Raw genomic sequence first — 13,785 nt, 5'->3', positions numbered from 1 at the left:
CAGAAAGCAATTAAAGGCTGCTTGCAATTGGAAAAGTTAAATCTGGAAAATTGTTTTCCTCCTCACTAAGCTTCCTGTGTGCATTTAGAGCCTTGCTTTCACAGGCAATTCATTTTCCTTGGTGTGATATAAAACCAAAGCATACATCTACTTCTGTAATCCCAAACCTAATGGCAAAATGTGTGTGCATGCCGTGAAAGAGAATGGCACATTAACATTATGAATGGTTGGTTATAGCAGGAAGAAAGATCTTCACCATGATTTGTGACCAATGTATCTTAGATAAATTGTTACATAGCAAGAAAAAGAAGTATTCTCTGGGTGAAATTAGAATCTAGTCCATTGAGCTCTGTAGAACTGAAGGTTAAATGTTGTTGCAGAGACTGCAATGATATCACAGGGACTGTACTATAGCAGGGTTTTTTTTAGGTCAGATCCCTGCAATTTGTCCAGTAAAGTTGGTATTATCAAGTATATACAGCTGTCTAGAATATTTTGTAAAAGGATGTGCAATCACTTTAAATTTATATTTGCCATATCACACTGTCTTTCTTTAGACCTATTGCCCAGTATGTTAGTTTGGAGCTTGAATTTGTTCTGATAGCATTGCCTTTCAGTGATGAGGAACAGTATGAAAACGTGTGTGTATTGTAGGCATAGTGCTTTCAGCAAAGTTAAAAATTAGGACTTTTACTATTTTGAGTTAGATGTATAATTAGCAAAGACAACATTGCCATATTGAATTGATAAAGGTTTACTGCAGAGATACGTCAGGGTTGATGCTTGACCTGAAAGTAATAAAAATTGCCAGAGATTATTTTACAGAAAGATGTGGATGTGTTAGTAGGGTAGATGAAAAAAAAAATGGTAGTGCCATTTTAATTCTTAAACCTTTTGTTTTTTTGCTTTCATCACATTAACAAGGCAATACTTTCATGAATTCCATCCACTTGGTAATTCTCATTAATTTTAACTTCCCATTGATTTCAGTGGCAGACTCACATTCATTTCCCATCCAAATTACATTTTTTTAAATGTTCTGTTACCTCCAAGTGATCAGACCTACCAGATTTTGACAGGGGAAGAAGTATATGTTTTATAAGCAATTTTAAAAGGCATGGGGGCATCAGTTTAACTGCTATCTAAAATGTCATCTATATTTAGTTGATTCCTCGACATCAACAGGTGGTCACACAACATAGTAAAAAGGGACGAAGAGACAAGCCCAGTAGCACTCTCCAGCCCTGGAAAAGATACAGCCCTAAAGTTTATCTAGCTAATTTTTTGGCAGACATCCCAACCTAGCCTGAAACAGATCTACTATAGATCCTGGCAAACTCACTTTGTTCCTTATCTATTGTTGACTTCTTCAGCTTTTTTCAGAGACTTGGATGTTAGTATGAATACAAGTACTGTACCAAGTCAAAGTCCAGGAGCTGGAATGAAAATAGTCAAAACTAAAATGTGTTTGCCCCCAATCTCATCTTCCCCATGCCCTCAATCTGACTTGCCTACTGGTAAAGTAAACAAAATATGACTACACAGATAACCACGCTGAACTAATTTCTTCCCATGTCATTTGTTTTGTGACAGATAAAGAATACAACCCCCACTACCCTGCATTGCTCTATTGTTATTAAACAGTTGAATACACAGCCCACTGCCTAAAATGTAACTTAGGAAGAAGAGTGAACATTTTCCAGACTTTGGCAATCATGCTCATGGTTCTGAAAAAATACTCAGTATTATTAGATCTACACAATCTGGCTATAGTGAGGAGCTTTCTTTATTTTTGGACAGCTGATAAAGGGCCTGTTTTCCCTGTGCTGATGCCGCTATCTTAAGAATTTTTTGTGAATATTTCAAGAAGAATTTGCAGACAAAGAATCAGTTTATTTTTAGTCCTTGTCAGTTCCACATGTTGCCATTCATGAATCCATTTTGTCCCATTTTAACATCAGTCTAATCTTATTAAAAGTCACATTTCTATCACAAATTATTCTAAACTATGCATTTTTGTATTTTTAGACCAGAATTGTGCCATAAAACAGAGAATACAAAAGCTGAATAAGGAAATGTGAATCAAATACATTTACTTAAAACAGAGACTGAATAAAAGCATCCAGTGTATACAGTAAAACTCAGGAGTGTGAGAGGGAGGAAAAGTCTGCAGAGATGCTTATATTTTACTCTTTGCTCCATGAGAAAACATTTGAGCACTCTGTAGGGGAAAAGCTTTGTGCAGGATACACCCAGTCAAGAGTAGCATATCTTACTTAAATGGGAGAAAATATTAATGCAGGAATATTCAGTCTTCCCATCATAATCACTAGGAATTGAAATAAAACATTAGTCCCTTTGCGCTTGGTATTACTTTTCTGTTTCAAAAATGTCAGCGCTCTATATTGTTCTGCTTTAAAGAACTCTAGACGACAATTGAGAGCTAACATCCTACAAGCCATGTTATCTATTGTCAGAGGTCTTATACAAAGGTCTTTGAAGATGAGGTGTTGTAGAGAACTATTTTTTGATCTAGTTTCCCAGATTTTCAAAGGCTTAATAAGATTCAAGATGAAAATCAAGGTTTGTCTTTATTACATCAGCATTGTTTAAAATTACTCCAAGAAAGACGAAGCTGTCCAGAATGAAGAAAACACCAAGATTTTAATGGGAAGGAACTCACCTCGAGATCATGTTCACCTCAAAGAATAGTGCATCTTATGTTCACTTGCTGGCACAGAAAACCGACTTGACTAGTTATGAAACACTTTCAGAATTAGTCTCAATAGGCCATACAGTAGTTAAAACTAACCTAAGCAATATGTGACTAACAGAATACCAAGTAACTTCATATCCAAGTTTTACTATAGTAACATTATTTAAAAGAAAAATAAACTGTAGAAGACAAAGTAGGTACCAGCCAAAAGAATAAAATATGTAGCCAGAATAGAAGAGCAATGGCACATTTGTTGGCGCATTTCATCTAGACTAGTAAGTTTCTATTCTGCGAATAATTTCTTGAAAAATTAATTTTATTGCATGTGACCAAATATTCCCAAAATGTTCCTCATTATGGTGGCTGGGCAACATTTCATTTTTTACACACCAAGGTGTGATATTGAAATAGCCTTGATTGGCCTGACAAAAAATGTTCTGTGGGTGAAAAACATTGGCAGTACAGCCCTGTTGATCCTCCTGAATCTCTCGGTTGCTTTGGATACCATTGACCATGGGATTCTACCAGGCCAATTCTGCAGATGTAGGAGGCACTATATTATGATGTTTCCACTTCTGAGGGCAAAATTGAAAGATTCTTGTTTTGCTTCATAGGTATTAAAATGAGATGTACCACAAGTTTCTAACACATCACCTTTTTCATTATTTTATTTATTTTTACAGTCTGTATAATGCTGCTGTGTAAGGTTATTAGACAGTTTGGTATGGGTGCCTTCAGTATGCTGATGACACTCAGCCCTACTTGTCCTTGTCTGGGCAGGGCAGAAGTTGCACTGTACCTGGATGCTGTAAGGAGCTGAATCTGAGTGAAGTGAAGCTGAATCTTGATAGCTGGAGGTTTTGTGGATTGGTGACTCCCAGGTCCAGAAACTGGATAAACAATGTATGTGTGTTGTAGTCCCTCTGAAAGAGCAGGCATGTATTTGGAAGTACTCTTCAATCCATCTTTGTCTCTGGAGGGCTGAGACTCAGGTTGATTGCAGTAATATTCACCCCACTTTGAGTTTCCCACACATTATTGTTTTATAAACTAGAAATGGATCATCCCTTGGAACACCATTAAATCCATTTTTACAAAGATATGGCTCCACCACCAACTATGCCTAGAGAAAGCTAGCCATCCTTAATAGAAAGCAGGCCTTCATGAGCATTATTACTCTCATAGTGCTCCAATGCCTATCACAATAAAATATACAGTACATTCAGCTAGAAAAGCCACTAAATTCAGCAGGCAGCCCTGAAACGCACCTTCACCTAAGATTGTATGAAAAATAGTATGCCATAATACATACGCTATCAAGGTTCAGTCTGGAAATTCTGAAGCCTGGGTAAAAAGTTTTCTATCACCCAAGTGCCTCAGAAAATGGATTTTTCCATAGCAAAGGAAATGAAATGCAATACTTACTTTACAGTACCTTTTAACATAAAGATATACATCTGAATATTGAAGTCAGAATTGTCCAAGCCATTGTATTCCCCATTACCACATATGGATGTGAGAGCTGGACAGTGAAGAAAGTGGATAGGAAGAAAATCAATTGATTTGAGATGTGGTGCTGAGAAGAATGCTGAGGATATTGTGGACAACCAAGACAAAAAACAATTGGGTCCTAGAACAAATCAAGCCTGAACTCTCACGTGAAGCCAAGATGGCTAAATAGAGAGTGTCGTACTTCAGCCACATCATGAGAAGGTACGATTCATTAGAAAAGACAATGATGCTAGGAAAGGTAGAGGGCAATAGAAAGAGAGGAAGACCTCATGCCAGATGGCTAAACACAATGAGGGAGGTTACAGGCCTAAACCTGCAAGATTTGAACAGAGAGGTTGAGAACAGGACATGAAGAAGTCTCATTTTCAAGGTCTCCATGAGTTTAGAAACTGACTTGAAAGCAGGTAACAACAAAGAACAACAATCTTATAGAGATCCAAAATAATCTTGTCAACTTTAGGAATGTAAAATATATTATGAACAACTTGATTTGCTCACCGTTATGTTTGGGTACATTTTATTCAGTATAGTTTATTTAGCTTATAACTGAATTTATTTTTAAATATTTCAATTTGTTACAAGACAACTGCAAGCTAATAAATTCAAAGAAAACTGACATATGTTGACAGATTATGAAAAGCATACAAAAGAGAAATCAAGTTCAGCACAAGTTACATACTCTGATTTTTTTTCTTTCCCACAGGGTTAAACAGACACAGAAACCACCCATTTTAAAATAAAGAACAGGAAATCACAGAGACGACACAGCATTCTAACTCAGCTTCATGAAACTGTACACTCCTGAGATGAGACAATTGCAGCCCCCCTCTGGCTACTTTAGAGGTTTCATGCCTCCCCATCATGTCCATTGAAAAAAACATTTTAAAAAAGTTTCTCACTCTCCTTGGAGGCAATTTTACCACATTAAGGCCATTTTAGCAGGCTTTTCTTGTAACCAGGAAGGAATTATAAGTCAACTTCTAGTTTATTTCCTGGCATCTCCTAGCTCTATGACAGCTGGAGAGGTGTCAAAATTACTTAGAGGATATGGGAGAATGTTTTCAGCCAGAAGACAGAAAAAAATTTAGAGGAGGAGTGCAGCTTTCCATGGTCTCCAGGGAGGGGAGCAATGGAGCGCTCCAGTCTCTGGCACTTGCTCACACTTAGCCAATCTCATTTTATGAGCTAACATTGTCCACTTTTTCTACCCCATTCTGATCCTTCATTTGCACCATCTTTATGGACATTCAAGCATTTAAATTTTTCCTGAAATGGGGGGAGAAAAAACCCTTTGTACTTTTGAATATTTCTATTTCTTGATTTGATATATTTCCAAACATATGTTTTCACATGCTGCTGCACAAGATGGAGAAATCTGAATCGAGAAAGAAACAAGGAGTTAGAGATTATGTCATGCAACAGCTTTGCCACTATGTTCGGGGAGGGTTATACTTGGCAAAATCCCTGACTACAGTCCCTGAACCTAAATATTTGTACAGGACCTGCAAGTTCTTTACCAACACCAAGCCCTAAATGTGTTTAGTATTCAATTCAGGTGAGTATAGGTCAGCTAGCAATGCATGTATGCATTCTTTTAAACATTTTATACATCAGTCTAAATTTTTTGCACTTTTAGGGGGAAAAGTTATGAAGAAAAAACCAAAATATTTCCCCCATTTTTTCTTTTTCGCTTCCACCTTCACATTGTGAATTCCAAGTGATAGGTAATCTGCAAGTATTTTCAAAGCAGTTCTAGCTAACCCTACATAGAGCAGCATACAGTAGGAGATTATCATGTTAAAATTTACTATCAGAACTCATTTGATGAACAACCAAAGAGCTACTATTATTGTGATTTCTTAGAGTTTATACTGATCACCAACAGGATTCATAGATTAAATAAAAGCCAAGAGCTTCATTTAAAGTATTTTAAAACAGGTATTACTTTATTGTCAGAATATATTGAGTTTCCTCATCTGATTCAGTGCCTGGGAGATAATCTCCCAGATGATGGCTGAGGCAGCCTCAGTTTTGAAAGCAAAACATCAAAATCCACAAATGTGTATGGGGTATACTCATGATGCTGCAGGTTCTTGTAGGAAGAAATGTCAAATGTTTCTTGAGCAGGTTCAACTGGTGGCTTCGTCTCTATGAGAGAAAAATATATTTGTGAATCCAGAGATGAGAGAATAGACTCACTCTTTTCTAGCTGAGTTAGATTTCATATGGGTAGAGATTATCATACACAGTGTCACTGGAAATGGCTGCTTACTACTAATTAAGAATATATATCAAAATATTAAAGAACTGAACCTCAATCTGAACATGTTAAATTGAACCAAGCTGTACGCAATTAAGAGTATAAATTAAGCTGTAATTGACTACAAATAAAATAATCTTTGTTTCTTTGAACATTCTCACTCAGGTACATGAATGTCAGGGCAAAAAGGAGCATGTGGACATGAGACATCCCAGAATTTGGAAATCACACATAAAAAATAGAATGCATTTTTTTAATACTGAGGAACACACACAAATGAGAATAATTTAACCATTATCATTTTTGCACAAAAATAATATTTTGTCATTCCTGCATAATTTTGGGAGGTAGGGCACTTTTTTATTAATTTATATTATGTGCTACATTACTCACAAGAAATTAACATCATGGTAGTCACATTTTTTTAAAAAAATCCACAAGTAATATGTTACTTTGAATAACATTTCCAACTTCTGAGACATACTCCTCCTAGCATGCAATTTGAATTTTGCTTTTCACTGCTCCTAAGGCCAAAGAGGAAATATAATTTTCAAATGTAGTGGGTTTTTCCCCCCCAACTGGCAGGAGGATGCACAAGAAAGCACAACTCTGACTCAACACAATTTTCCCCCTGCACAGTCATGTACAGCCTTTTGATTTGTGACCCATCTTTGTGTTTTGACAGATTCTACAGCTCTCTATCAATGGAGAGTATTCAAACCAGATAGATGATTTTCCCTAAAGAAGTGATTAGATCCCTATTGCCACCTTGCCCCTATTCACAAAAGCCAAAAGCTGTCCATTCTTCATAGGCAGTTTTAAAAAAAAAAGACATGTACTGAGAACCTACCAGGGCTCTGAGTGGAACCACTTTATCTGTACTATCTTTGACTTGAAAAACTCAAACATTAATCACTCTCTTTTCTAGGACTCAGCATCTCACCCAGCATTTTATTCCTGTTCATCTCTGCCAATTCACAGTCACTGCCAAATTATCAAACTTTTAAAGTTTAAAATGTGTGTGTTTGGTGGTAGTGTGAAGAATATGTAAAAATCCTATCATCTCTGTACTCTTTTGACCAGCATCCTAGTTGCAGAGCACATAGAAAACAGACAAAAATGGGAGAGAGCAGTATATAGTCAAAAAGCTTAAACTTAATGTTAGAATGGAAGGGAAGAGCTTCAGGACACAAGGCAGGATTTTTGAGTCTCGTTCATTTTTGGATTATGCTTTGTACAACACTAGTTTTGGCTTTCTGCTACATTCGCATATGTATCAAGCAGCTCCTCTACTCCCTCCGCCCCACCTGAATCACATCTTAACAAGTTATTAAAATACTGTCCTCTTTAGAAATTTCTTTGTTTTACCTGCCTCCCTGCCACCACAAATGCTTTTAGTCTTCTTACATGTTTTTCTGTATCACAGTCTAGCTGAAATGGAAACTGTCAAGCATGTTTTCAGTGTAGAGATATCATTACAACCATGTTTTTTCACAGTCATTGGTGCCCTCTGCTGGATGCATATAAGCCTCAAAAGACTGAGGTTTATGCTCAGGCTTCCTTTTGCAACCACCAGACTTGTATTATTTTCTTCTTGTAAACTGCCAAATTATTTCAGTCAGGGGGAAGAAAAATTGTTTTAAATAGGAAATATGCTAATGCTTGAAGCATTTGAGCATCCTTTTAAACTTATTTTAATTGTCTGAACTTTAAAATTGTTTAATATGCATTTACGGTATTTAAATTATGTCCCAGTATTATTGGCTAAACGGATTTTATTGTACGCTACTCTGAGATCATATGATATAGGACAGTATAGAAATATTTTAACATAAATAAACACTATTTTACAGAATAAAAAAGAGTAAGGACATAATAAAGACCATAGTTTGACTGGAGGCAATTCTGTAGTCTTAAAAATATCAGGGGAAGAGAATTAATTTTGGGTTGAGCATTTGGTGTATTTTGAAACCAAAAGTGAGTCTCAATGTTCTTGGAATGTTGCAAGATATTCTAGAAACATTACAGAAGTGACATTTACCATAGTTAACTGGCATATGCAGCTAGAGAAGAACACAGTTGAAGGCATGTAGTGTGGCTATTTTGTCATAATATACAGCTTTGATGTCCAGTTCCTTACATTTCAATCAGGACAATTGAACCAGTTTCTACAACAATTAGAGCATTGCAAAATGGAAGGTGGGGGAGCAGAGTGGAGAATATTGGACAGTCAGTTCTAGCAGAAAAGCAGCTGTTAAGCCCAAAGGCAAGTGCTGGGCAGGAAGGAGCAAGAGACTGCTAAATGGGTTGCTCAACAGCCTCATTGTACATCAGGCAAGACCCCATGGGACACAATTCTGATTTCATTAGGCCAATCCATTTTCACTTGGCTTATTCCAGCACTGAAGATTTTTCTAATGATTTATTTTTATTTAATTTTTCAGCATTTAAGGAGGAGGAACAATGGTAGAGGCAAAATTAAGTAGAATGTTATGGATAGGAAAGCCACCCTCTAACAGCTTAAAAGCTCAACAGGAAAATCAAAGAAAGGAATGCATGCACAAATACCCATAACTATAAAGAACTTATCAGCAAAGTGAAAAAGGCTTCTCAAATAAGCACAGAATGAAAGAGATTCCAGGATGTTTTCAACCAGAGTAGTCAAGAGTACAAGTCAGATGCACAGATAAAGCTGTCAGCTCCTAAAAGACCAAAGCAGATCAAACAAGATAAAGAAATACCCTGTAGAGTGCTTTGCTGCTGTTCAGTCTGAACTCCTGCTTCCAAGACCATATCTTCCTTCTCTGTAGTTTCAGCCACTGGTGTTCTGTCATCCAAAACTACTTCTTGTAGCACAGCAGCTGTTCTTTGTATTTCAGTATTTTGTACTTCATTTGTCGTGCTTGCTTTCTGATTTAATAAAGTCAAATTTTGCACACCTTGCTGAAGCATGGGTTTTGTCTGAGACAATGTACTAGAAGCTGCTTCAGGGATAGATGCTTTCAGTTGCTTAGATGTAATTTCTGCAGATCTTTGATTCTCCACTATTTTTGTTCCCATGTCTGTGTTCTTTAAGGGTCTCTCTTTAGGACTTTGTTTTATGGCATGTTTCTCCAAATCAGATTTTAACAGTTTGTTATCAGCAGCTTCCTGATAAAACTGCTCTTGTTTGATTGGGGTCTCTGTGATTTTCAGACTATAAAGGAGCTTCTTGGGTTGTTTGCTCTTGACTCTTTCTTGAGCAAAGTTCTTTTCGCTTGTTATATTTACTTTCATTGTACTATCACCAGAAAGGATGGGATCTCGTCTTGGAAATGATACTTTTGTTTTTATGATTTCTTTGAAGCCCTCACCACCATCATCATCACCATCATCATCTTCAGAACTGGAATCTGAGTCAGAGCTTGAGGAAGAGGATGACCCTTCATCTTCTGACTTCTTCCTAAAGTCTCTTGCTGAGGAGAAAACAGGCCCTCCTTCAAGAGGAGGAAGGTTTGCTCTGTGAGGAAATGCTACCAAAGTTTTTCTCACCAAGAATTTCCTCAGATCTTCATCTGCTAACTTTAGAGCTGCATCTGCTTTAGTGTTAGTTATGGTTTCACCTTCATCTGTAAATTGTGGGAAAGAGTTAGGAGAATGCATGTAATGAAAATTCAACTGTTGTTCTGGTGGGTAACAATTTGATGTAATCCTCTATGTCAATTATTTCTATGAAATGACAGATGGAAGATATCGTATCTGAATGCATATTTTTGCCACAAACTAATTCAAACAAAGAACTTTAGTTCTGTCACAGTTTTCAACAACTGCAATATAATCTTCAGTGAGAGCAATCTTCATATATTGTTATAAGGAAATGAAATCACTTCTTGTTGTTTTTTAAATTGTAGCTGTGGACATGTATTTGTTAAATGACATATACATTTATTTTGTCTCTCAGTGGTAGCTTCCACTCTCTTTTTATTGTTTTTAATCTGGTCATTAGTTTTCTAGTTCAGGCCAAAAAGAAAATGTTCTTGAGTTTCTTTTACCTACATAAATAACATTAACTTTACTCAAAACTGCCAAAAACTAAGGATCTTCATCCTAATACTTATCCTTTCTGTGAACGAAAAAGTATCTTACTTGATGAGACCATCTAATATAGAAATTAGAGCAACTGCAACCAAGTGTATGTTGTCCAGGCATACAGAGGCATAACATGAAAACAGCAGCCTTCTGTTTGTTTGTCACATCAGCTGGTGAGAAGAATAGTACCTAAGGTTTCAACAACCATTAATAAGACATGCCTCCCCATGAATTTATTTAACTCTTTTAGAAAGCCATCTAAATCACAGTGGCCATGGGACATATCTTGCAGCAGTGAATTCCATCAATTAATTAAGAAGGAATACCTCCTAGGAAAATGTTATTGTACTACGCTGTACTGTATAATATGGCTAGTATTACAGAATCAGGCAAAAAAGACCACCAGCAAAAGGGCAAAGACTCCTTAGACATTTGCACACCAGGTAATCTAGCAACTGCATCCAAGACTCCTTGGACATTAGGGGAGCAGCACATATTGCTTCACTATGAAAGCCAGGAGAGCCAGTGTGGTATAGTGGTTTGAGCGTTGAACTATGACTCTGGAGACCAGGATTTGATTCCCGACTTGGCCATGGAAACCCACTGAGTGACCTTGGCCAACCCCAGAAAACCACGTGATAGGCCATAAGTCAGAAATTTTATCATGAGACATTCCCTTGCCTGCAGTATAAAGTAATCTAGTCCTTTCCATTGATCTCCTATGAAGAGCCCTAGTTCATACCAGGGGAAAAATGAGAATTGGAAAGTCAAAGTTGCAGATGGATCCACTGCTTCAACTGGAGAACAACCTGATCACTCTTACTGGTTCTGTCTCTTCACTAATTTATTTTAGGGTGAGCATCAATGCATCTGAAGTAATGGACTAAAATCCATGAACGCAAAGGTGCCATAAGATATCCCTCTTTTAATTTCGAACAGACACACTATCTATTTGAAAACTGGTTTTATCCCAGTACAGTCTGCCGTGTACCTATTTAAAGTTCATGCCTTACAACTATCTTACTTCTGAACATATTTTACTTTAGCCCTTCGCTATCTGAATCACCCTTTCTTTGTTCCAAACTCTGTCCTATCTAGCCTTTGATGCGTCCTCTGTAACATGTGCTTGGTGTATTTCTTTCCTTAAATCCATCAACTCAAGCCAGTCTGCATTTTAGTGTCACTTAAGCTCAGAAAAACTTTAATAAGATTTGTGTTTAGATTTAGGACCATTAATTCATTTCTGAGAAGTACTTGTACCGAGTGCACTTTGCAGGCGCCTCAGGCAAAAGTACTCAAAGACATCAAGCAAACATGTCAGCATGGAACTAAGCTGGGGCTGGGTGCATGCTGTGAAATTCAGGGAGTTAAAAAAGTGAAATTCTTAACATCAAGCATTAGTGCTGGTCATCATTAAAATATGGGGAAAGATAAAGGTGTATTTAAAATACACAGGAGCAGAATTATACATTTTCATTTTAATAATTATTGAATAACTCTTGAGAAATCAGGAAGTAAACAAAAATTATATCTTCAAATCTAATGGCTAAATTTTAGCAAGAGGACATCACGATACTCCTCACTTAACCCTCTCATGTACTCCTACTACTGGATTGGCCGTGTTTGAAGAATTATAATTATAATAGATAGTACTAGAGTTCCTGGATCTTGGGGCTTAGACCCTCTTCTCTGGTGTTTAGGGTTAGGATACTCAGGGTGAGAGCACTGCCGAGAGAGAGAGAGAAAGGGGGGGGGGTTACACACATTTTGGCCTGAATCCTGTTGTAACTTCAACTAGAATAGATTCACTGAATCAATGGGATTTTTCTGTTTGCTGATTCATCATTCAACAATTGATTCAACGGGTTTAATTCCAGCTAGGACTAGCCAATAGGAACCAGTTTATTACATCTACTATCCATCCCACACCCCTCACTATAGTAATCTGTTTTCTGTTCAAAGCATAGCTTGAAAACTCCCACGTGTCCTTAACAACAGTACTTGCAAATGTGTTATACAGCAGGGAAAGTATTGTGTGCATGCTCTATTCATTGCAGAGTATGGAAAACTGAATTTCTGACCAGAGAAGTCTTCTAATTTTTGTTAGATTTAGTATTTATTATTTGAATGTCATGCTCTTAGCAAATGTGGTTGGTGCGTCTTGTATCATACTTAATAACCAAGACCTGCTCCTTGTTACACCATCAGGGGATGACTCAAATCTCAGGTTTTGGCCCTGAAATCTCACAGCCCAAGATGCCCCTGACTTGGCAGTGCTAATGGAATGTGGGCTAGTATGTACAGTATATACAATCATGTTCACAAACATTTTAAGGATATAAGCAGAAAAATATAGGTCCAATAAAAGTGAAAGATATTCTACTGAAACAGATTTGGCAAATCAACCTATGTAAAAGCCAAGATAAAATATACAGTACAATCATTCTTTTGGAGAAGGATGATGAATGAATAGCCATTCAGGTATCCTGGAACTACTACTTCCACCATCCTTCACAATTAACATGGGCTGGGATGATAGGAGTTGCAGTCCAACCCCTTCTGACGGGCAATGTGTTCCTTATCCCTGCTTAAGACAGGGATGAGAAAGGCCTAGTCTGAAGGATAGGTGGGACAAATGCAGCCTGTGTGCTGCATGAGGCTCCCAACTTCTTCTCTGCAGCTTTCCAAACAAAAAGTCAGCAGTGTAGTATACAGCATTGCTAAATGCAGCATCTTAGTCCAGTGGGAAATATGGTGCCAGGAAGTGACACTGTAACCTGACCAAGGCTGCTGATCATTGCTACGGTACACAAAGGGAACGTACTTGTAACACATTTGAGACTGAGTGAAAGAAGTTGTAGCATAAGCTTTTGTAGACTTGGGCCTATTACAGACTGCCAAAATAAAGCTGCTTCGGGTCTCTTTGGAGGTATGCTGTTTAAATGTTGCATGCATCCTAAGAATCCAGAAGCTGCACCAAAGCATTCCAGTGCTTAGGAATGGAGTGTGGCTTTGGCGCGACTTCCGGATTCTTAGGGTGCATGCATCATTTAAATAGCATACCTCCAAAGAGACCCGAAGCAGCTTTATTTTGGCAGTCTGTAACAGGCCTTGGTTTACTTCCTCAGATGTATGTTTCCCTTTGCATACTGATATTCCAGACTAATATGGCTATGGGCCCGAACAGACAGGCCAAAATAAAGCTGCTTCGGGTCACTTTGGAGGTATG

At 37.4% G+C, this 13,785-nt stretch overlaps 1 protein-coding gene across 1 annotated transcript; it reads right to left on the bottom strand.

Annotated features, from left to right (window-relative positions):
* Nucleotides 1-6,153: 6,153 nt before the first annotated feature.
* Nucleotides 6,154-11,880, bottom strand: NDUFV3 (NADH:ubiquinone oxidoreductase subunit V3). Its single transcript, XM_042458390.1, has 3 exons — nucleotides 11,817-11,880; nucleotides 9,230-10,096; nucleotides 6,154-6,376 (listed from the first exon to the last, which is right to left on the bottom strand). The coding sequence occupies exons 1-3, from the start codon at nucleotides 11,878-11,880 to the stop codon at nucleotides 6,210-6,212; spliced, it is 1,098 nt and encodes a 365-aa protein (XP_042314324.1). The 3' UTR covers nucleotides 6,154-6,209.
* Nucleotides 11,881-13,785: the final 1,905 nt, after the last annotated feature.

Source organism: Sceloporus undulatus, chromosome 3 (assembly GCF_019175285.1).
Source record: "Sceloporus undulatus isolate JIND9_A2432 ecotype Alabama chromosome 3, SceUnd_v1.1, whole genome shotgun sequence".
Lineage (NCBI taxonomy): Eukaryota > Metazoa > Chordata > Lepidosauria > Squamata > Phrynosomatidae > Sceloporus > Sceloporus undulatus.
This window is presented reverse-complemented; position numbering and strand designations above follow the sequence as displayed.